The sequence below is a fragment of the Oryctolagus cuniculus genome, chromosome 16 (assembly GCF_964237555.1).
Source record: "Oryctolagus cuniculus chromosome 16, mOryCun1.1, whole genome shotgun sequence".
NCBI classification, from domain to species: Eukaryota; Metazoa; Chordata; class Mammalia; order Lagomorpha; family Leporidae; genus Oryctolagus; species Oryctolagus cuniculus.
In genome coordinates this window covers 58,318,179-58,340,171 of record NC_091447.1, presented here as the reverse complement: position 1 = coordinate 58,340,171, position 21,993 = coordinate 58,318,179, and the positions used below count along the sequence as shown (strand labels likewise).

General features: G+C 70.8%; 4 protein-coding genes across 4 annotated transcripts; 1 reads left to right on the top strand and 3 right to left on the bottom strand.

Moving 5' to 3' along the window:
• Positions 1–7,722: 7,722 nt before the first annotated feature.
• CDC34 (cell division cycle 34, ubiqiutin conjugating enzyme) lies at positions 7,723–11,521 on the bottom strand. Its single transcript, XM_051830593.2, has 5 exons — positions 11,126–11,521; positions 9,627–9,713; positions 9,464–9,561; positions 8,988–9,122; positions 7,723–8,264 (listed from the first exon to the last, which is right to left on the bottom strand). Exons 1-5 carry the CDS (start codon positions 11,300–11,302, stop codon positions 8,045–8,047), a joined length of 717 nt encoding a protein of 238 aa, XP_051686553.1. The 5' UTR covers positions 11,303–11,521; the 3' UTR covers positions 7,723–8,044.
• LOC138845747 (atherin-like) lies at positions 11,301–11,714 on the top strand. Its single transcript, XM_070059308.1, has one exon. The coding sequence runs from the start codon at positions 11,301–11,303 to the stop codon at positions 11,712–11,714; it is 414 nt and encodes a 137-aa protein (XP_069915409.1).
• Positions 11,715–14,697: 2,983 nt separating this feature from the next.
• On the bottom strand, positions 14,698–17,686 carry TPGS1 (tubulin polyglutamylase complex subunit 1). Its single transcript, XM_008253863.4, has 2 exons — positions 17,315–17,686; positions 14,698–15,426 (listed from the first exon to the last, which is right to left on the bottom strand). Exons 1-2 carry the CDS (start codon positions 17,683–17,685, stop codon positions 14,889–14,891), a joined length of 909 nt encoding a protein of 302 aa, XP_008252085.3. The 5' UTR covers position 17,686; the 3' UTR covers positions 14,698–14,888.
• Positions 17,687–18,327: 641 nt separating this feature from the next.
• MADCAM1 (mucosal vascular addressin cell adhesion molecule 1) lies at positions 18,328–20,991 on the bottom strand. Its single transcript, XM_070058436.1, has 5 exons — positions 20,817–20,991; positions 20,455–20,727; positions 19,994–20,311; positions 18,806–19,375; positions 18,328–18,539 (listed from the first exon to the last, which is right to left on the bottom strand). Exons 1-5 carry the CDS (start codon positions 20,875–20,877, stop codon positions 18,424–18,426), a joined length of 1,338 nt encoding a protein of 445 aa, XP_069914537.1. The 5' UTR covers positions 20,878–20,991; the 3' UTR covers positions 18,328–18,423.
• Between the last annotated feature and the right edge of the window lie 1,002 nt (positions 20,992–21,993).

Below are 21,993 nucleotides of genomic sequence, written 5' to 3'. Positions count from 1 at the left end.
TTCCCCCAGGAGACTCCTCTCTCAGGACCACAGGGGTTACCTGACCTGATAACACGGGGCAATAAAACCTTCTCAGACGCCCCAAGGGAAGTCCCTCTGCCTTGCCTGGCCCCAGCAAATCTGGTGAGGAATTTGCTAGTTTTCACCCAACAAACCCTTCCACCAGGGTTCTCCTTTGTCCTTTGTCCTGGAGGAGAGGGGAGGTGGGTAAACAGACTTCCTTAAGCACCTCGGGAGCCCTCTGCCTCTCTGCTGAGCCGCCCGCCCGCCTGGGCTGCCCAGGTGTGTTCACTCAACCACGGAACCTCACTCTCCCCCGGTCCCAGCGACTGGGCGCGCGCGCTGTCTGTCCCCAGTGTTCTGACGGGTGCCCTGTCCCCAGTAAAGCCTCAGCACTCCGCTCTCTGTCTCACGCCTGAATTCTTTCTTGCGTGAAGACGAGAACCCACGGCTTCCACAGCCTTTCCTGCAGTAACCGAGGGGCCCGAGGACGCCACGGCCATGCCGTGGAGACACAGACACAGGGGCTCCAATGACGGGACCTCACAGGGACGGGAGGGGGATTCGCGGTTAGCCAGGGCCGACTGACTGCTCCTGGAGATGGGGCTGCTCTTTGGGGGAAAGTGTGGGCACCAGTGAGTCTCCAGGGAACACTGGGGGATGTGAGTGACCGGGGCAGGGGCTCCCGTGTGGCTCTGTGCTGGGGACGGCACCTGGGCTGACACAGGAGAGGCCACAGGCAGGGGTGGATGGAGCCCGGGGTGCCCAAGGCTGCGCAGAGGGCCTTGGACAGAAGGCGGAGGCCAGAGGAGCCGCTGGCAGGGGCAGCAGCGAGCAGGGGCCTGGAGTGTCCCAGCCGCCCCTGGAGGCCTGCAGGGAGCCAGTGGCTACGTGCAGGACATGAGGCCAGGAGGCTGCACAAACAATGGCGGGTAGGGCGGAATTCCTGCCCCCTGCTGGCCCTCCCAGAGCCCCTGAGCACTCCAGGGCTGCCCGGAAGCCTTGGCCTTTGTTCCCAGAACCGGGGCAGCAGCTGCTTTGTCTGAGACCCAGTTTTCTGGCCTCCTCCCTGGAGGCCCTGCCCACCCCGCCAGCCCCGCCAGCCCCGGCCAGCCCCCAGGTCCACTCTCCGCAGCCCTGGCCCTCTGCTTCCTGGAGCTGCTCCCAGGTCACCTGACTTCGCTGGTGCGAGGCAATTTCAGGTTTTAAAGAGCTAGGTGAGGGCAGGCTCTCTGGAAGTGGGCTCACATCCCGCATCTGTGCCAGTGCCGGCTGCTCCACGTCCGATCCAGCTCCCTGCTGACGGCCTGGGGACGCAGCAGAAGGCGGCCCTGGCCCGAAGTGGGAGGCCCGGATGGAGTCCCGGCTCCTGGGCTCCACCTGGCCCAGCCTCAGGTGTCGTAGCCATCTGGGGAGTGAACCAGAGCGTGGCAGACCTACCTGCCTCTCTCTCTCTCTCCCCCTCCTCCACCTCTATCGCTCTGCCCTTCGAATATACGAAATGCATAGCATTACAGAAAAGAGAGATGTTACTTGGAGCAGCATTTGGTCCAGTGCTTACGCTGTCTCCTGTGCCCCCACCCCAGCGAGTCCCAGCTCTGCTGCTCCAGCCGCTCCTAACACAGTCCAAGGAAGCAGATCCTGCGCCCTCACGGGGACCAGGCTGGAGCCCCCAGATCCCAGCAGGCAGCAGATGGAAGATTTTTCTCTGTCTCTTTCAAGTAAAATGAAATACATAAGTAAACATTGTGTTTTAAAGATTGGTTTATTTGTTTTGAAAGAGTTACAGAGAGACCAGAGAGATCTTGTATCCACTAGTTTCCTGCCCAGATGGCTGCCATGGCCCGGGAGCTCCATCCAGGTCTCCTGTGTGGGTGCAGGGGCCCAAGGACTTGGGCGACCGTCTGCTGCTTCCCCAGGGATGTTAGAAGGGAGCTGGATCGGAGGAGGAGCCAGGACTCGAACCAGTGTCCTCATGGGATGCCCGTGCTGCAGGAACTGGCTTTACCTGCCATGCTACAATTTTTTTTTTTAAGATTTATTTATTCATTTGAAAGAGTTACACACACACACACAGAGAGAGAGAGAGAGAGAGAGAGAGAGAGAGAGAGAGGTCTTCCATCTGCTGGTTCACTCTCCAACTGGCCACAACGGCCGGAGCGGCACCGATCCGAAGCCAGGAGCTTCCTCCGGGTCTCCCCCACGGGCGCAGGGGCCCAGGGACTTGGATCATCTTCCACTGCTTTCCCAGGCCATAGCAGAGAGCTGGATCGGAACTGGAGCAGCCGGGACTTGAAGGGGCACCCATATGGGATGCCGGCACTGGCACTGCAGGAGGCAGCTTTAAGGGCTAGGCCACAGCACTGAAAAGAGAAACTTCTTTACAAAGCAAAGAGCGGGCCCACTTTTTAGTATACAATGTATTCTTTGGTATTTGGGACAAGGCTACTGTACAATTTCCTGCTACACAGTTAGAACCCAGGATACGTGTTGGAGAGGCAGTGTCTGGGGTGGCAGGGGGCAGCAGTCAGCCGTGCAGCCAGGGCCTTCCCCCGAGTCTGGGGTCTCCAGCCCTAAGCCCAGTCGGGCGGCGCCGGTCTCTCCCCCCCTAGCATCCGGGTCTTCCTGGAGCTCCGGTGTGTGGGGGGAGAGGCCAGGCCATGCCCTCCCCGCTGCCCCCCAGGCCCGCAGCCCAGCCTCACCAGGCCTACCCTCCCCCAGGTCCCTGCCGGGACCCCTCCCTCGCTTGTGGATCCAGCCCACTGCAGAGGGCTGCCAGGGGGAATCCCTTCTGCCCTGAGGTCGTGGGCTGTAAACCCCTGGGCGGAATTTCACCCTTTGTCCCAGAGGGAGGCGAGGGTGGGGAGTTGGGGGCGGGGACCTCATTCCTGCCGTGCTGGCCAGCGCCAGGCTTGCCTGGCCGGGCAGCGGCGCTCTGTCCAGGGCGCTGTGTGACCCGCCTTCCCCGGGCTGCGCGGCTGGCCTCCCGCTCAGACCCTGGCCGGGCTGTCCATCCCTGTCACCCTCCAGGGTCCTGATTCCTGTGAACGCTTTCCCAGAATGCAGCCTCTTTCCCGGAGCCCAAGGCACGGGGGCCCAGGCAGGACTGGGGGCTGGGGTGTGGGGAGTTGGCCCCCCAAAATCGTGACGGCTTGGCAAAAGGGTCTTCGTGGCTGTGACTGAAGTGAGGGTCTCAGATGGACCAGTGTCCAAGTGAGAATGACACAGACTGGGCCAGCAGCCGTGGGAGTCCCACCAGCTGGGGGTGGGGGGCAGGAAGGCACCTCCAGCCTGCACGGTGGGGGAGGGGGAGGGGGAGGGGGCGGTTACAGACCGGCTGCCCCAGTGTTATTGCCGCGGCCCGCCCAGCAGGCGGGGCAGCCACCTCCCACCTCTCACCTCTCACCTCCATTGTCTCCCCTCAGATGGACCGAGCTTCTGCACAGCCACAGAGACAAAGCAAAGCCCCCTGAGTCGGAGGGAGCTGTGGGGGGCGAGGGGGCTCTTCTTAGGTGTCCTGGGTGCTGGGCTTGTGAGGGGACTCTGGGCTCAGGTGTCCTGGGTGCTGGGGAGGGGACTCTGGGCTCAGGAGTCCTGGTGCTGGGGGGGACCCTGGGCTCAGGAGTCCTGGGTTCTGGGGGGGACTCCAGGCTCAGGTGTCCTGGGTGCTGGGGGGACTCTGGGCTCAGGTGTCCTGGGTGCTGGGGGGGACCCTGGGCCAGGTGTCCTGGTGCTGGGTGGGTGGGGGACCCTGGGCCAGGTGTCCTGGTACTGGGAGCTGGGTGGGTGGGGGACCCTGGGCCAGGTGTCCTGGGTACTGGGTGCTGGGACTCTGGGCTCAGGTGTCCTGGGTACTGGGTGCTGGGTGGATTCCAGGCTCAGGTGTCCTGGTACTGGGTGCTGGGTGGGTGGGGGACCCTGGGCCAGGTGTCCTGGTGCTGGGGGGGGACCCTGGGCCAGGTGTCCTGGGTACTGGGTGGGTGGGGGGACCCTGGGCCAGGTGTCCTGGTGCTGGGTTGGGGGGGGACCCTGGGCCAGGTGTCCTGGGTGCTGGGGGGGGACTCTGGGCCAGGTGTCCTGGTGCTGGGTGGGTGGGGGGACCCTGGGCTCAGGTGTCCTGGTGCTGGGGGGGGGGACCCTGGGCCAGGTGTCCTGGGTACTGGGTGCTGTGGGGGGGGACCCTGGGCCAGGTGTCCTGGTGCTGGGTTGGGGGGGGACCCTGGGCCAGGTGTCCTGGTGCTGGTGGGGGGGGACTCCAGGCTCAGGTGTCCTGGTGCTGGGTGGGTGGGTGACTCTGGGCCAGGTGTCCTGGTACTTGGTGCTGGGTGGGTGGGGACTCTGGGCTCAGGTGTCCTGGTGCTGGGGGGGGGACCCTGGGCCAGGTGTCCTGGTACTGGGTGCTGGGTGGGTGGGGGACTCTGGGCCAGGTGTCCTGGTGCTGGGTGGGTGGGGGGACCCTGGGCTCAGGTGTCCTGGTGCTGGGGGGGGGACCCTGGGCCAGGTGTCCTGGTGCTGGGTTGGGGGGGGGACCCTGGGCCAGGTGTCCTGGTGCTGGGTTGGGGGGGGGGACTCTGGGCCAGGTGTCCTGGTGCTGGGTGGGTGGGGGGACCCTGGGCTCAGGTGTCCTGGTGCTGGGGGGGGGACCCTGGGCCAGGTGTCCTGGTGCTGGGTTGGGGGGGGGACCCTGGGCCAGGTGTCCTGGGTGCTGGGGGGGGACTCTGGGCCAGGTGTCCTGGTGCTGGGTGGGTGGGGGGACCCTGGGCTCAGGTGTCCTGGTGCTGGGGGGGGGGGACCCTGGGCCAGGTGTCCTGGGTACTGGGTGCTGTGGGGGGGGACCCTGGGCCAGGTGTCCTGGTGCTGGGTTGGGGGGGGACCCTGGGCCAGGTGTCCTGGTGCTGGTGGGGGGGGACTCCAGGCTCAGGTGTCCTGGTGCTGGGTGGGTGGGGGACTCTGGGCCAGGTGTCCTGGTACTTGGTGCTGGGTGGGTGGGGACTCTGGGCTCAGGTGTCCTGGTGCTGGGGGGGGGGGGGACCCTGGGCCAGGTGTCCTGGTACTGGGTGCTGGGTGGGTGGGGGACTCTGGGCCAGGTGTCCTGGTGCTGGGTGCTGGGACTCTGGGCTCAGGTGTCCTGGTGCTGGGGGGGAGACCCTGGGCCAGGTGTCCTGGTACTGGGTGCTGGGTGGGTGGGGGACTCTGGGCCAGGTGTCCTGGTGCTGGGTGCTGGGACTCTGGGCTCAGGTGTCCTGGTGCTGGGGGGGCACCCTGGGCCAGGTGTCCTGGTACTGGGTGCTGGGTGGGTGGGGGACCCTGGGCCAGGTGTCCTGGGTGCTGGGGGGGGACTCTGGGCCAGGTGTCCTGGTACTGGGTGCTGGGTGGGTGGGGGACTCTGGGCTCAGGTGTCCTGGTGCTGGGGGGGGACCCTGGGCCAGGTGTCCTGGACACGGGGTCTCTGCACCTCTGTGTGCTGAGGGCACGGGGGCTCCTTTCCGTGGTGACCGTTCGTCCTGAAGGCTCCAGCCAACAGAGGCTTAGGAGGAGCAGGGACGTGGTGGCCCCTCCCCCTGGGTTCTCTGCTGGGGGCAGTTTGCGCCCACCCCAGAACAGGACCAGTTCCTGTGGCTGGGCCCGGGTGGCCACCCAGCTCAGTCAGCCGCGCACTGCCGCAGGCTCCCCTCTGCAACACTGGAACTCACCAGGGGCTCTCGGGTTCCAGGTGGGGGTGGAGCCAGTGGCTGCCAGTGGGGACTGTGGGACTTGGATGGCTGCCCCTGCTCTGGGCAGAGACGGGAGCCTGGGACCAGAGATAAGCCTCAGCCTCGGGGCGCAGCCCAGCTACACGGGCCTGGCCTCCCTGATGTCCAGGATAGGGCGCGGAGGCCCCGGAGCAGCCACACCCTCAGCGGAGGGAAGACGCAGGCCACGCATGCTCACGGCAGCCAGAGTGGACGCAGCTCCGGGCAGACACCAGCAGGTGCCGCCCCCGGCAGAGCTCTGCTCACGGAAGCTTCCGGACACTCTAGCTGAGGGCTGGGAGGAAGCAGAAGGCCGGAGCACCTGCCTCTCCCTGCCCTTCCTGTGCAGAGCCAGCCGGCCCCGCCCAGAGCCCCAGGCTATGCCAACTATGTGCCCCAGCTGTGTGTGTGATGGCAGACGCCGGCTGCCTGCCACCAGGTCTCCCTCGCGGGCGCGGGGCCCAGGCGGCCGCCTCCTGGGCGTGGGAGCCAGGAGCCGGGTCAGCAGCAGAGGCCTGAGGTCCAGGGCGGCGAGACCCACGGCTCCCACCCCTCCGCCGCTCTCGGCTGCCCGGGCGTCGGGCTCCCAGGAGTTCCCTCCAGGCACGCAGCCTCACTCACTGCGCCCTGCAGCCAGGACCCAGGACGTGGGTCCACCAAGCATTTCCTCCCGGAGCTTTGAGAGGGCACAAGGCTGCGGGCTCGCTAAGCGTCGGGGACCAAGACACCCCGCTCAGCCAGACCCACCCACAGAAGGTTCCAGAACCCGAGAGGAAGCAGACCAGGTTCAGGGAGTGCCTGGAAGTGAAGATGCACACGGGGCACCCGGGTGACACCTGTATACAGGGGGAGTCACAGCCCAGCACCCGGGTGACACCTGTATACAGGGGAGTCGCTGTCCAGGGACCGGGTGACACCTGTATACAGGGAAGTCACTGCCCAGGAACCGGGTGACACCTGTATACAGGGGAGTCGCTGTCCAGGGACCGGGTGACACCTGTATACAGGGGAGTCGCTGTCCAGGGACCGGGTGACACCTGTATACAGGGGAGTCACTGTCCCGCACCCGGGTGACACCTGTATACAGGGGAGTCACAGCCCAGCACCCGGGTGACACCTGTATACAGGGGAGTCGCTGTCCAGGGACCGGGTGACACCTGTATACAGGGGAGTCACTGTCCAGCACCCGGGTGACACCTGTATACAGGGAAGTCACTGCCCAGGGACCAGGTGACACCTGTATACAGGGAGTCACAGCCCGGGGACCGGGTGACACCTGTATACAGGGGAGTCACAGCCCGGGGACTGGGTGACACCTGTATACAGGGGAGTCGCTGTCCAGGGACCGGGTGACACCTGTATACAGGGGAGTCGCTGTCCAGGGACCGGGTGACACCTGTATACAGGGAAGTCACTGCCCGGGGACCGGGTGACACCTGTATACAGGGGAGTCACAGCCCGGGGACCGGGTGACACCTGTATACAGGGGAGTCACAGCCCGGGGACCGGGTGACACCTGTATACAGGGGAGTCACAGCCCGGGGACCGGGTGACACCTGTATACAGGGGAGTCACAGCCCGGGGACTGGGTGACACCTGTATACAGGGAGTCACAGCCCAGCACCCGGGTGACACCTGTATACAAGGGAGTCACTGTCCAGCGCCCGGACATCCGTTCCGGGTCATCCCGCACAGCTCGTCCCGAGGGGCCACAGCCCCCCAGTGTGTGTGGAGCGGGGGGGCCCTGGCCTGCTCTGGCGCCGCAGCCCACGGGCACGCACAGGCTCCTCTGTCCTCAGCCTGTGCCGGACGCGGTCGCTGCCTCCGTGCAGTCCCGTGGGCAGCTGGATCAGGCGCCCAGGACTGGCCACCGCGTCGCCACCGCCGAGCCCGCCCTTCGCCTGCCTCTCCTCGTGGGCAGTGTCCTCCGGCCTGCGAGGGGCCGCCCTGAGTGCTGCCACGCACAGGTCCCAGGGAGCGGCTCCGTGGCTCTCACAAAGCAGTTTTATTGGCTTCCAAACAGATGGAGGCAGAGGCGGCCAGGCCCCTGCCCGGGAGAGCCGGCTCTGGCCCCAGGCTCCCGCCGCAGCCCCCGCCGCACGGCGTGGTCCTCGCGGGCCGGCGCAGCCCGTGTGCGCTCCCCCGGGGCCCCTCCTCCGGAGCAGGACAAACGCGGAGAAAGAACAGAGCTGAACCCAAACAAGCAGGTGGCGCCGACGCCGACGCCGCGGCTCGGGCGCTGCAGTTTATTCCCCGGGGCGGGCGGGGCGGGCGGGTCAGGACTCCTCGGCGCCCGAGTCGGGGCGGGCGGGTCAGGACTCCTCGGCGCCCGAGTCCTCGTCCCCGTCCCCGTCCTCGAAGCAGCTGTCGCCCTCGGCCTCCGCGTCCGCGTCCGCGTAGTAGTCGTCGTAGAACAGGTCGGCGCCCTCGTCGGGCGGCGGCGCCCTGCTCCGCACGCAGTACTCGGCCAGCGTGGTGGGCACCTTCACGCCGTCCCGCTCCGCGTCCACCTTGGTCCCCAGCACCTGCTTCCTGGGGACAGGGCAGCGAGGCGCCCCTGAGGCCCTGCACGCCGCCCCCGCACGGCCAGGGCAGCCGGGGGGGCCACAGGACGTGAGCACTGGCCCCTCCCGGCCTCCTCCGGAGCGGCCCCTCCCGGCCTCCTGCCACATGGCACTGCCGCACTGCTGGCCTCCTGCGGGCCTGGGGGCGGAGGCGAGGAGGCGGGCTGAGGCCCCACAGGCAGAGCTGCCCGCGGCACAGGCCACAGGCTGTGGTGCGCCTCACAGGACGGGCGGGCCGCCCAGGGACCTGTCCACAGCTTTCGGAGGCTCCTGCACACACAGTGCCCAGGGGACCAGGCTGAGGGCAGTGTCCACGCCACGGGGCCTCAACGGGCCAGTGGGCAGCAGCGTGCAGCACCAGACTTGACCCAGCACCGCTCCGGGGACCCCAGCCGGCCTGGCCCCCGCCCCGCTGTGTGCCCGGGAGCACGGGGAGGTCGCACTGAGCCGGAGGTCACCGACGCTCGGGAGCGACAGCGGACGAGGCGGGCGCAGGGGCCAGTCGTGCCCTGCCGCCGACCGCCGACCGCGAGGGCAGCGCTCAGCCCGGCCGCGGCGTCCAGCACAAGGACGCGGCCTCGGGGTGAAGCCGAGGCTGAGCGACAACCACACGGCCCCCCCCCGCAGTGTGCGGCGGACCCAAGCCAGCCCGCGACAGCCCCGGTGACCGGTCAGGCCGCCCCGCGCTCACCGGATGATGTCTGTGTACTCCCGGTCCCTCCCCTTGCTCTCCTTCCACTTCCTGTACATCACGGACGCGTCCACGTTGGCTGGCGAGAAGGTGTTGGGCTCGTTGAGCAGAGAGATCACGCTCAGCAGGATGGTCCTGGGGGAGGCGCGGGTCAGCAGGGTGCGGGCCGCGGCGGGCCTCCCCCCCCCCGACACGCCCACCTGGCGGGACCAGGACACCGGGCACGGGGCCATGCACGCGGGCTGTGTGGACCCAGGACCGCGGGGGAGCGGGCAGGGCCTCCCCCTCCCCCCGACACGCCCACCTGGCGGGACCAGGACACCGGGCACGGGGCCACGCATGCGGGCTGTGTGGACCCAGGACCGCGGGGGAGCGGGCAGGGCCTCCCCCTCCCCCCGACACGCCCACCTGGCGGGACCAGGGCCCTGGGAGCCAGGTGCCCCAGACCCGGGTCAGAGGTCGGGAGCCGGCCTCACCTCACGTTCTGTGTGGGGTTCCAGCGCTCGGAGGGCAGCTCCCCACTCTGGGGGTCGTCGACCGGGGGGTGCAGGATGGAGATGCACACGTCCCCTGTCTGTGACGAGAGGGGCTCAGCTCTACCCAGGCCCTGCCCTCGGGGCGCGGGGCGCGGGCGCTCACCTCATAGATGTTCGGGTGCCACATCTTGGTCAGGAAGCGGAAGGCCGGCGGGGAGTACGGGTAATCCAGGGGGAACTTGAGCCGAGCCTGCAGGGCGGGCGGGCGGCAGCGGGGCTCAGCCGGGCGCGCACGTGGCCAGGCAGGGGCTCGGCCTACTGCTTGCCCCTCGCAGGCCGCCCGGAGCCCTCCCGAGTGACCTCAGTCCCCGGGGCTGCTGGGGAACGGGGCACCTCCAGCAGGCTCGGGGCACGCGGGGGCTCCAGGCTGTCCTGGCGGGCCCAGCCCTGAGAGGAGTCAGCGCTGGCCCTGCCCCGGGGTCTGGCCAAGGGGCTGAGGCAGTCGCCCGAAGCACAGCAGGACGGGTCCTCCGCCAGGCGCGGACTGGCCACGTGCCTGGGGCAGCCGTGTCCCCCTGGGCTCAGCAGCTACAGGAAGCCGGCACCAGGCACCAGGCCTTGGGGGCCAGGCCCCCGCCTCAGGGGCGCTGGACAGACCCTGTCCGAGGTGGGCACAGAGCGAGCCTGCGACGCCCACGTGGGGCCTCCCTGCCCTGGAGACAGTGAGCCCCCCCCCCCAGCACACAGCAGGTGGCCTCCCACACCAGGGGTCTCCCCACCCAGCCTCCTGGAGGTGGAGGTGGGCCCACAATCCCACAATCCCTTGCAGACAGGCACCCTCCCCCTGCGGTGAGCACGCAGTCACCCCGCCCAGGGGATGGAGGATCCCCGGGGACCCGCCCGCTGCACCCAGAACCTAGCGCAGGCCTCGCCCCCAGGGCCACCGGAGGGGGAGGGACCTCTGGCCTAGTGTCCAGGCCTTGGGCAGCGGCCAGGGGCAGCCTTGGCGGCGGTGTGTGTGTGTGTGTGGGGGGGAGGGTGACACTTCCACGTCACCCCGGTCGGCCTTGTGAGTCTGGGGGAGCACAGGCCTGCCCTGGCTTGGTCGCAACCCCCCCCCCCCAACCCCGTAGCGCCAAGCACAGACACGGGGAGGGGGCGGGGTGGCTGGAACCGGACCAGCAGGAGGCGCGGCGGCGCGCACAGCAGGGGAGGCAGGACCCCAGGCCCAGCGACACATGGTGGACGCGGGAGCTGCGGGGGCCCCGGGGAGGGAGGACGACCCCAGGCCAGCGACACATGGTGGACACGGGAGCTGCGGGGGCCCCGGGGAGGGAGGACGACCCCAGGCCCAGCGACACCCGGCGGGGCCGGGAGCTGCGGGGGCCCCGGGGAGGGAGGAGGACCCCAGGCCCAGCGACACATGGTGGACGCGGGAGCTGCGGGGGCCCCGGGGAGGGAGGACGACCCCAGGCCAGCGACACATGGTGGACGCGGGAGCTGCGGGGGCCCCGGGGAGGGAGGAGGACCCCAGGCCCAGCGACACCCGGCGGGGCCGGGAGCTGCGGGGGCCCCGGGGAGGGAGGACGACCCCAGGCCCAGCGACACCCGGCGGGGCCGGGAGCTGCGGGGGCCCCGGGCCGAGGCGGGCGCGGGGCCCACCTTGAAGTAGCCGCCTTCGTAGTAGGTGTTGGGCGGCCCGAAGATGGCCACCTCCCAGTTGTACAGGTCGCCCTCGTCCACCAACGTCACGCGGAAGCCCTCGACCGGCTCCTCCTGCAGCCCCTTGAGCTCCAGCAGCAGCGCCTTCTGCGAACTGGGCACCAATGGCCGGGCCATGGCGGCGGCGGCGGCGGCGGAGGGGCCCGGGGCCGGGGCCGCCGCGAGCTCGCGGGACGGGCCGGGCCGCGCGCCAGCCGCGGGGGAGCCGCCGGGGCCGGGGCCGCCGCCGCCTTCCTCCTCTACACCGCCGCCGCCGCCGCCGCCCGGGGCCCCCGAGCGCTCCACTCGCCCAGGCGCCGCCGCCGCCGCCCGCCCGCCCGGCCTTCGCCTCGGCCAGGCCCGCGCGCCCCGCCCCGCACTGCGCCTGCGCGCCGCGGCCGGGCCCTCACTGCGCCTGCGCGCCGCGGCCGGGCCCTCACTGCGCCTGCGCGCCCGCCCGCGGGGCACGCCGGGAAGCGGAGTCCCCGCCGCCCCGCTGGCGACCGCCGGGAGGGAGCGGCGCGCAGGCGCCTGGGCGCTTCCGACCTGAGGCCGTGCCCGCCGCCGCCGCCGCCGCCGGCTCGGCCACCGCGCTCTCGGGGGCTCGGGTCGCTGTGCGCGGGGAGGCGGGCAGGGCAGGGCTGCGGCGCGCGCCGCTGCTCGGGCCGTTTTTGTGACGTCCCGCTAGGCGGGGCGCGCCGCGGGAGCCACGCCGCACACCGCCTTGGGCGCCCCGGGAGCACCGGGGTCAGGGCCGCGCTCCGCGTCCGCCCGCCCCGTGCGGACGGTTCCCGCTGTTGGACCCCCGCAGCCCCTGGGGCCGGGATCCCGGGAGTGGCCGGTGGGTGGGGGTCCTGGGCCCGCGGCCCCCCGCAAGCGCCCCGCACGCGGCGCCCGCCGGCGGCACTTCGCGGACTCGCGGGAGGACCGCGCTCCAGCGCAAGCCCGGGCCACGAGCGCCGCACCGACTCGCGGGCGCGGAAGCTCTCGGACGGAAGGTGCCGGGCCGTGGCCCGTGGCGGGGCGAGAGGCCGGCCGGGCAGGAGGTCCGCGCTGACTCCCGCGGTCCGAGGGACTCTGCAGAGGGGACGCAGATGCGGACCGGGGCGGGGCCGACTTGGGGTTGCCCGGGGCCCAGCGCCATCCCAGGCGGACACTACAAGGGGCGCGGCAGGGGTACGAGCCGCAGCCTGGGCAGCTGGGCGGCTGGGCTCCCAGGTGAGCAGGTTGAGGAGAGGACCCGCACGGCACCGGCCCGCCGGAGTCGCGTGGTGGCCCCGAGCCAGTCGCCGAGGCCGGGTGAAGCCGTCGTGGGAGGGGGCAGGGGACAGCCAGCTCCTGGGTTCTCATAGGAAGAGGAGGGGCTTCCCGGGTCCGAGGCCTCCAGGGGGACCTGGGGTGGACGTTCTTGGGGGTCGTCCCCAGCGGGTTCCTGGGAGGCTGGGGGCGCTGAGGTGTGGGTCAAGCCGGCTCAGCACCTAGCTGGATTCTCGGGAAGAGCCAAGGAGGGAGCCTTCCATGGGGGGGCCACGCCTCCCAGAGGGTGGGAGGGAGCCTTCCGTGGGGGGGGCACACCTCCCAGAGGGTGGGAGGGAGCCTTCCATGGGGGGGGGTTACACCTCCCAGAGGGTGGGAGGGAGCCTTCCATGGGGGGGGGTTACACCTCCCAGAGGGTGGGAGACAGCCTTCCATGGGGGGGCCACGCCTCCCAGAGGGTGGGAGGGAGCCTTCCGTGGGGGGGGGCACACCTCCCAGAGGGTGGGAGACAGCCTTCCGTGGGAAGAGGGTGGGAGGGAGCTCCTGGGGGGGGCTGTGTTGCTCCTACCAGAGCGTGGGAGACAGCCTTCCATGGGGGGGCCACGCCTCCCAGAGGGTGGGAGACTTCCATGGGGGGGTTACACCTCCCAGAGGGTGGGAGACAGCCTTCCATGGGGGGGCCACGCCTCCCAGAGGGTGGGAGACAGCCTTCCGTGGGGGGGGGCAACACCTCCCAGAGGGTGGGAGGGAGCCTTCCATGGGGGGGCCACGCCTCCCAGAGGGTGGGAGGGAGCCTTCCATGGGGGAGCCACGCCTCCCAGAGGGTGGGAGGGAGACTTCCATGGGGGGGGGTTACACCTACCAGAGGGTGGGAGACAGCCTTCCGTGGGGGGGCTACACTTCCCTCAGGGTGGAAGACTACTATGGGGGAGCTGTGTCGCCCCTACCAGAGTGGGAGACAGCCTTCTGTGGGGGGGCTGCACCTCCCAGAGGGTGGGAGGGAGCTCCTGGGGGGGGCTGTGTGGCTGGGAGGAGCTGAGTGAGGGCCCCAGCCATGGGTCCCAATGAGAGGGAGGCAGGGAAGCAGAGGGCGTGGGGCCCGGCCCAAGACCCTGATACATGCGGACCTCTGGGCCCAGCCTGGCCGCTCCTGGGCGGGCAGTAGGGAGAGGCTCGGTGCCGGGGTGGCGGTGGTGGCGTGGGCAGAGCTGGCCTGGCCGGGTGGGGTGTGAGTGGCCCTGAGCAGAGGGGTCAGCTCTGGGGTGCCCTGGTCCGTCACTCCGGCCAGCAGCTGGCCCAGCCTCCTGTTCTGGCCTCTAGGACAGGGGTAGCTTGTCTACCTCACTTGCCCGGCTGTGGACACTGAGAGGGCAGGGGGCTCTGTTCTCCGGCTCAGCCTGGGAGGAGCCGGCCAGCGGGGAGAGGTGGACCGGGGGCACGCAGCCCGGTGAGGAAGGGATGCATGTGGTGTTGCACGCCGGCCGAGGGAGCAGAGCCCTGGCGGCACGTCCACGCAGACGGCCAGGTGTCCAGGCCCTGAGCGTGTGATGAAGACACACGGACGCGTTTAGAAGCCCCCAGACCCCACATGTGGAGGACGCCGCCTCCCCTGGCCGACTTCATGGAGTCCTCACGCTTGGGGCACACGGAGCGAGGTCCCGGGTTCATCTCGTGGCATGCTGTGAGCGCTTTGCAGCTCCAGACAGGGCAGCCAGGCCCGCGAGTGCCCATGCGCTGGCCACGCCCCACCCCACAGGGGACTGCCCGCTTCCAGTCCCCGCCGCTCTCCTGGTGACCACGCTGCCCAAGATGGCCCCACCCACGTCCCAGGAACCTGGCCGGGCTGCTGTGGGCATTTGGGGAGGGACCCAGCGGGCGGAAGAGCTCCCTCTCCCCCTCTCTGTTCCTCTGTCTCAAATAAATCAATGTTAAGGAAAAACAAAACAGCAGCCATGTTTTGAGGTCTGAGCCTGCAAGGGGGGCCGGCCCCTGAGGGCCAGAAGGAGGGGCTGCAGCTCCCCAGGTCTGCGGCCCTGAGGAAGGGTGAGGTGGGGCAGGCTGACTCCCGGCCGGCAGCGTGGGGTGCGGCCTGGGCCCAGATCCCACCCTTCCTCGTGGGGCACTGGGCTGGACACGACGCTGCCCGTCCCCGTCAGCACCACCACCACCTGGCTGCCCCCTTCCTGACAGCTGGCAGGGTTCCAGGAGTCCAGGGCGCCCCAGGGGTTACAGGGAGACGCAGGGTCAGCCAGGGCAGTGGGCAGCACGCACACAGGGCAGCCTCCAGGGGGTTTTATTAGAGCTAGCAGGGTCCTGGGCCGGTGGGGCGGGACCAGCAGGGAACAGCCAAGGTCTGTGGGGAGCCAGCGTCCACTTCCTGGGGCGCTGCCGGTCCTCAGCCCTGGTTCCCCCTGGGGAGCAGCGGGGCCGGCCCGGCAGGGGCAGGAAGCTGGGCTGAGCTGGGGCCTCAGCTCACCGGCTTCACCTTGGCGATGAAGAGCGCGGCCGCCTTCTCCAGGAACTCGTCCCGGGTCATGGGGGAGCTGGGCCGCCTGCCCGCGGCGGCCCGGTCCATGGCCAGGGCCAGGCTGTCGGGCCCCAGGCGCGAACCGGCCTCCAGGTAGTGCGCGGGCGCGGGGCTGCCATCGCCGGCGCTCAGCGCCCCCTCCAGGGTGTCCAGCACGGCCTGGCCCACGCGGCGGTCCGCCACAGCCAGCGCCGGGTCCTCCAGCAGCCGGAACAGGGCGCCCGCCTGCGCCACGAACTCCAGCAGCACGAAGCAGGCGAGCATGCCGGCGCGGAACACGCCCAGCGGCACGGCCTCGTGCTCGCGGCACTCGATCTTGCGCAGCAGCGGCGCCAGCGCCTCCTCGGGCGCCGCGCTGTCCCGGCAGAGGCGCCGCAGCAGCTCGCTGTAGGTGCGCCCGTCCAGCCCCGGCCGCTTCCTGCGCCCGCTGGCGCTCAGGCAGTCGTAGGCCACGCTCACGTTGTTGTTGAAGGCGGTCCTGCGGGCAGACGGGGCGCTGACGGGCGGGCGGGGGCGGGGGCGGGAGGCGGGGACGCCCCCACCCACACCCACACTCACACACACACGCGCGCGCGCGCGCCCCGCACTCGGCCGGGTGGTACCCGAGGCCCTTCCCTTAGCCGCGTCCCTGCAGCGCCTCCTCCCAGCCAGACGCATACAGCTGGTGCTAAGTCACTGCGCACAGCAGGTGTCTGTGGGGGCGCCTGCTCCTCACCAGCCCGCAGACCCTCCCCCAAGGGCTGGGGTCCCTCCCATCCGTGCACGTGGGGTGAGCCTCGCGTGCAGAGCGCCCCTGTGGAGGGCACGGAGCTGCGGCCCCGCAGCGCTGTGTCTGGAACGCTGGGATGAGCCCCCGCGTGGGGCGACCACGTCCAGGCCCGGCCCCGCCCCTCCCGGCTGCTCAGTAGCCGATGCCGCTTCCACTGCCCCGGGGGAAGCAGAGGCCGGGCTCACCGCCCCGCGGACAGCCCTGCCGAGGAGTGACCGGGTGGGTGTTGGAGCTGTGGGGAGATCAGCTCCGGGGAGCAGGGACAGCCACTCCTCGGGGGCCATGCGCCTGGCCCTGTGGTTGCTTCTGTGGCTGGCCTGTGGCGGTGCCCACCCCATGCCGGGCTGGCCCTCCCTGCCACCGGCACCGCGGGTATGGGGCACGCTCCCAGCCCGGCCTCCATGATGGCCCATCTGGCTGCAAACCCCTCCTCCTCTCGGGGACAGGGCAGCTGGGCAACGCGTCCCCGCTGGCTTGGCCACCCCGTGAGACCAGAGGCCAGCGCCTGCCCCAGCTTGTGGGGTCACTCTGGCAGGAGCCAGTGCCGCTGTCCATCGGGGGATCCTCAAGTCACCCCAAAGGAGATGTGGCCAGGAGCCCGGGCGATAGCCCTGCGGGCCCTCCTGCATGTAGCTCTCCCCCCACCACGGACACTGGGACCAGCACGCTGGGGGCTCCGGCTGAGACCCGGGCCAGGGGACAAGGCAGCGAGCTGTGGCCCCCGCAGGCCTGGGTGCCAGTCTCGGCCCTAGTGCCCGTCTGCACAGTGGCCGCTGGACACTTGCTGAGGGCGGGTCAGCTGGGCACGCAGCAGCTTGGGGGGGGGGGGTTGCTCTGTTTAGGAAGGGCCGCGGTCCCGGCTGCTCCCTGCTGGCCGCCTGGGAGAGCCGCGGAGGACGCCCTGAGCGCGTGGGCCCTGTGCCCATGGGGTGGGTGCAGGCAGGAACGCTGCCCGCCCCAGAGAAGGAGCCGAGGCAGGGGACCCTGGCCAGGACTCCTGGGGCCGGGCACGGACCTCACCAGGGTCCCCGCGTGGCTCCCGGGAAGGCCTCAGGGGCCGTCTCTCTGCCCCTTGGTGGCCATGGGGGCGTCACCTGGTGTCCGCTTGTGCTTGGGGGCCACGGAGCCTGGCAGTGACCAGCTGTCCGTCCCCAGGAGCCTGGCAGTGACCAGCTGTCCGTCCCCAGGAACCTGGCAGTGACCAGTTGTCCGTCCCCAGGAGCCTGGCAGTGACCAGCTGTCGGTCCCCTGGAGGCCCTAGCAGACAGCGGACACCGGGCGGCGCCGTCGCCCCCACCCAACCTACTCCAGACACCTGCGGGCCCCGCACCCCTCAGGGGGGCAGGACCCTCCCCGCCCCCCGCCCCGTCCCCTCCGCAGGAAGGGGCGTCCGGGCCCCGCCCTCCCTGGGCTATGAGGCCGCCTTCAAAGCCAAGGGTAAGGGGAAACTGAGCCACGCGAGGCCTCACACACGGCGAAACCCACCCCGACCCCCAGCAGCTTCCAGCACGCCTCGCGCGCCCACCAGAGCGGGGGAGCCGCGCGGGGCACCCTGGGAGTTGTAGTCCGGCCGCCCGCCGGGCCGCCCGCCGCGCACCTCTGCGAGTGGTGAGCCAGGCGAAGGTGCCACAGCGCGCGGCCTAGGCGCTGCTGCTGCAGCAGGAGCTGGCCCGGGGGCTCCCCGGCGCCGCCGTTCGTAGGCGAGCGCAGGCCCATGTTCTCGAAGTAGTGCGCCAGGAAGGCGATGGGCTCCTCGGGCCGCGCCTCCAGCACCTTCAGCAGGGCCGCGCGCAGCATCTCCGTCACGCCGACCTGCCGCAGAAAGTCCTCCTCGCTCTCGGCCGCCGCCGCCGCGCGGGACACCGATGGCCGGCCGCTGTCCGCGAAACTGGCCGTCGATGCCGCCGGCCGCCGCTTCTCCACCGCCGCCATGGTCGCGGAGGGCAGCGGGACCGGAAGCTCCGCCATGTTTCACAGAGCGCGGAAGCCCCGGGAGGCCATCTTTGTTAAGGGCGGAAGGCTCGCTTCCCCGCTTTTCCCAGCTCCTCAACGACGCCCCGCCCCGGGCGCGCAACATGAATCTTGCCAGATTCCAAAATGGCTTCCTGGGAAAGGCTTCATTTCTGGCATGAAATTCTGGTCGCCATCTTGGTGAGGGGCAAGCCCTTTAGTGGCAGGGTCTCCTAGCAACCGATCTCGCTGGTTCCCAGGGAAGCCGGGCACTGGACACTCCCCGACCCGGGGACTGAGTGCGGCCTGTGGCCCTGGGCCTCCGTGTTCGGGGCGAGCTCAGCCGACCTTCGCCCAACCGTGCCTGCGTCTGAAGGGCTCACCCCGGGGGGACGCCCTCCTCAGCCCCCTGCAGCGGGCCTGGGGGTCCGCTGGAGTCTCCCTGCTGCCCGCAGGATGTTGGCCCAGGTTCTACCGCCTAGGGGGCCCCTCACGCCGCGCTCCTTGCGACCCTAACTCTTGTAGACTCCGGAGCCTTCGGGCCGGGCGTCCTCTCGAGGCTGGCGCCCCCCCGCCCCCCGCCCCGGCCTAGCAGGCTACCACGCTCCGCGCTGCAGCGTGCCCTCCCCTGGCGACCCCAGACCCTTAGGAGACGTCATGGCCGGACCCACGGGCCTTTATTCCAGCTGGGGAGGCCGGGCGCGGCCGCCGGGGAAGGGTCACCGCAGCCCTCGGAGGACCTGGCGGGCGGGGTCCTCACCGCGGGGCGGGGCGGCGGCAGCGTCTCCGCAGGTGGCTGGCGAGGGCAGCCAGCAGCAGCAGCAGCGCCAGCGCCAGGCCGCTGGTCCACAGGGCCAGGGGCGGCATCGCGGCTGCAGGAGCAAGACAAAGGGGTCGATCAGGGCGGAGCGCGTCCTCCCCTCTGCCCCCGCCCCGGGGTTCCTGGGGGCACAGCCTCCCTGGAAGCTGACCGCCCCCTTGCACTGGGCCTCGGGGTCAGACAGCAGGGGCAGGCGCTCCGCGGCCACGAAGCTCAGAGCCCGCGGCTCCCCGGCTCTCGGGGCGGCCCTGGTCAGCGGCAGGGCCCCGGCTGCCCCTTTCCTGGCTGCCCTCTCCCCACTGCCGGGCCGGCACTCACCTTCCTGCCTGCCGTGGACATACAGGCTGGCCACCTGGCCCCCTGGCTCCATGCGACACTGGAACCAGCCCTCGGGGCTGTCCCTGGTCAGGGGCACCCTCAGCCAGGCCCGGGCCCCAGCCTCGGTCCTCTCGTAGGCTGCCAGGCCCCCCGGGGCCAGGGTCCAGTGCACGGCCACGCCAGGGCCGCAGGCCACCTCGCACAGCAGCTCCAGGTGCGCCTTCGCTGCCGAGGGCTGGGGCGCCTGGAGGATCTTGGGGCGGCAGGTCCCTGTGGGGGAGGCCATGTCGGGGGGCTCCCAGGAAGTCAGGTCGGGGGGCTTCCGAGGGGTCGGGTTGGGGGAGTATGGGTCTGGAGGCTTTGGGGAAATTGGGTCGGGGGGCTCCTGGGACGTCGTCTGGTCGGGGGGCTTCTGAGGGGTCGGGTTGGGGGAGTATGGGTCTAGAGGCTTTGGGGAGATTGGGTGGAGGGGCTCCCGGGACGTCTGGTTGGGGTGCTCCTGGGGTCCTGGATCCGGAGGCTCGGGCGAGGTCGGCCCTGGGGTCTTCAAGGTGGTCTGGCCGTGCAGGACTGGAAAGAAAGAGTAGCCGTTTGCTCTCCCGGCTGCCCCAGGCCAGCGACCCAGTGTGGGCCAGGGGTTGGGTCAAAATCCCTGGGAGGCTCCTCTCAGGACCATCTGGTCCACCGCAGGTATCCCGGCTGGGGGCGGGGGCCAGGCTGCTGCTTGGTCTCCCCGGGCCTCAGTTCCCTCCCTTGAACAAGGGACCAGAGTGGCCAGCCTCCCTGTGCGCAGAGGGGCTGTGCCCTGGCCAGCCCTTGCCACTGGGGGTGGGGGGCTCCCACTCATCCCCTGTGTCCCCCTCCCGTCCCCCGAGCCCCTTCCCCATGGCCTCGCCGGAGCTCTGTGCTGGGAACCAGGGCCCCCATCCGGGGGAGGGGAGAGCCAGGGCGCGGAGCAAGGGCTCTGGCCAGAGGCAGGTGGGAGCCGTGAGGGCTGCGTGGTGACCACTGCCCACTGCCGCCACAGGGGCAGACTGAAGCTGCAGTCCCTTCTCCCCACAGGTTCCCCACGAGGACACGAGGTGACACAACCCCTGGGCGCTACAAGGAGGGCCCTGTGCACTTCCCAGCTGGGCACAGGGCAGGGCCAGGCTGTGCCCATGTCCTGGTGAACCCGCACGGGCTCACCTGGGATGTCCCGGGCCCGGCTCAGCTCCAGGCCCTGCAGCCTCATGGTGGCCTGGCAGCGCAGGGCCCGCGGGCCGGGGGTCCCCAGGGCCGGCAGCCGCCAGCGCTCCGTCACGTGGAACAGCAGCTCCTCCTCCTCCTCCGGGCCCAGCTCCAGGCCCAGGGCCTCGGCCCCCTCCAGCTCCTGGCCCCCAGCGAGCAGGGAGAAGGAGAGGAAGTCGGGGTGCCAGGGGGTGACGTTGTGGGCCGTGCAGGCCACCTGCAGGTCCTGCCCGGGCACCAGTGCCGGCGGGGACACGGTCAGCTCGTCGGGAAAGGCTGTGGGTGAGAGCTCAGAGGTCAGGACCGTGCCGGGCGGAAGGGCCCCGGCCCTGGAGGAGGCAGGGGCCTCCCGGAGGGCTCCCAGGGGGAGCCGGCCCTGGGCCAGGCCCGCACGGGGTGGGGCTGGGGTGCGCGCTCACCGTAAACCACGAGCTGCACGGTCCGCTGGAAGGTGAGGTCCCCGCAGGAGCCCACGCACACGTGCGTGCCGGCCGCCGCGGGCGAGGCGCGGTGCACGGTGAGCGTGCTCCTGCCCACAGCCGACTGCACCGCGCCCAGGCTGGTGTCCAGACCCCGCCAACGCACGTCGGCCGCCGCGCCGTCGGCGCACGCTAGGCTGCAGTTGAACCGCTGAGACGCGCCCACAGCCACCGCCACCACGGGCTCCGAGGGCTCCACCCGCAGGGGCTGGCCTGCGGCGACGGCGCCTCTGAGCTCTGGCCGAAAGGCCCCACCGCGCCCGCCCCCGCCCCGCCGCCTCCGCGACCCCCGACCCGCTTACCGCCCCCCGCGCGCAGCAGCCCCAGCGACCCCGCCAGCAGCAGGGCGGCGCTCGGCCCCATGGCGGCCCTGTGCCCGGGCGTGGGCGGCCTGCCTTAAATAGCGGCGCCCCACGCTCCTGCCCTCCGCCCCTAGGGCTTTCCCCGGGCTGACCCCCGACCCTGGAGGCTGCGGTCCAGTGATGCGGGGGGGGGGGGGGGGGGCGGGCCGGCGTCCAAGCCGACGGGGCGGGAAAGCCTGGGCGACTCCAAGCGTGGCTTTGAGGCAGCGGAAGCCCGGTGGGTGGGGGCGGCGGAGGTCGCCAGGCGGAAGGCCGAGGGGGCTGGAGGCCCGCCGCGGTCAGCGCCGCCCCGACGGCCGTCTGCCTGCACTACCCTGGGTGGCCGTGCGGGGGCGGCCGCGAGCAACCCTGCCGGGGCTCGGCGGGTGGGGGGCGAGAGTCCCGGAGCGGCGTCCCCCGGGGAGGGGGCACGTTCCGAGGCTGCGGTCTCTCTCAGGAAGGGGGTCACCACTCTCCCTGAGCTTGCTCCTGCGGCAGCCTGGAGCCCTCCCTGACCCACACCTGCCGCTGGCGCTGGCCCTGCGTGGCAGGCTTGGAGGTAGGCGGACCCCTGCGTGGCCACGGGGGCGCCAGGGCCCTGTCCTGCCCACGCCCTCTGGACTGCTCCAGCCTCGCTCCGGTTCCGCCCAGCTCCCCTCCTGCGGGTTGTCTGCCCCTCTTGTGGGTCACCTCCCCCTCTCGTGTGTCCCCTGCCCTCTGTGGTCGCCCCCAGTCGCTTTGTCAGCTGTCACAGGTACCCTCTGCCCTGAACCAGACGGGGGGCACCGCCACCCCAGCAGGCCGGCAGGACGCAGCCAGGGGAGTGCTCCTGGCTTGCACTCTGGTTCCTTGGCGGTGGGGGTGGGGGATGCAGTCTCCAGGCATGGCCGTCTGATTCTGGACAGAACCCAGGCTGAGGGGGGGGAGCTGGGAGGGACACCAGAGGCCCCCCCCCCACCGTCGTGCCCAGCGGTGCCGGGAAGGCCACACGAAGAGGCCAGCCACAGGAAGGCCGACTCAAGGTGGACCCTCTCTGGGCCGGAGGTGCGGGCCCTGCCCGGGAAGCTGGGCCCTTAACCCGGGCTGGGGGCAGCAGGTCGGTGAATGGGCCACTTCCCAGCCCCTGCCTTGCTTCCTG

Excerpts from the sequence above, each read along its gene's own strand:
- LOC138845747 (XM_070059308.1), top strand. The coding sequence starts at position 11,301 with ATGGCGGCGGCGGCGGCGGCGGAGGGGCCCGGGGCCGGGGCCGCCGCG.
- TPGS1 (XM_008253863.4), bottom strand. The coding sequence starts at position 17,685 with ATGGCGGAGCTTCCGGTCCCGCTGCCCTCCGCGACCATGGCGGCGGTG. Across the intron at positions 15,427-17,314 it reads CTGGCTCACCACTCGCAGAG|GACCGCCTTCAACAACAACG; the intron begins GTGCGCGGCGGG and ends GTCTGCCCGCAG.
- CDC34 (XM_051830593.2), bottom strand. The coding sequence starts at position 11,302 with ATGGCCCGGCCATTGGTGCCCAGTTCGCAGAAGGCGCTGCTGCTGGAG. Across the intron at positions 9,562-9,626 it reads GGCACCCGAACATCTATGAG|ACAGGGGACGTGTGCATCTC; the intron begins GTGAGCGCCCGC and ends CTCTCGTCACAG. Across the intron at positions 8,265-8,987 it reads GAGTACACAGACATCATCCG|GAAGCAGGTGCTGGGGACCA; the intron begins GTGAGCGCGGGG and ends CCCTGTCCCCAG.
- MADCAM1 (XM_070058436.1), bottom strand. The coding sequence starts at position 20,877 with ATGGGGCCGAGCGCCGCCCTGCTGCTGGCGGGGTCGCTGGGGCTGCTG. Across the intron at positions 20,728-20,816 it reads GCTGCTGCGCGCGGGGGGCG|GCCAGCCCCTGCGGGTGGAG; the intron begins GTAAGCGGGTCG and ends CCGTCGCCGCAG. Across the intron at positions 18,540-18,805 it reads TGTCCACGGCAGGCAGGAAG|CCGCGATGCCGCCCCTGGCC; the intron begins GTGAGTGCCGGC and ends TTGCTCCTGCAG.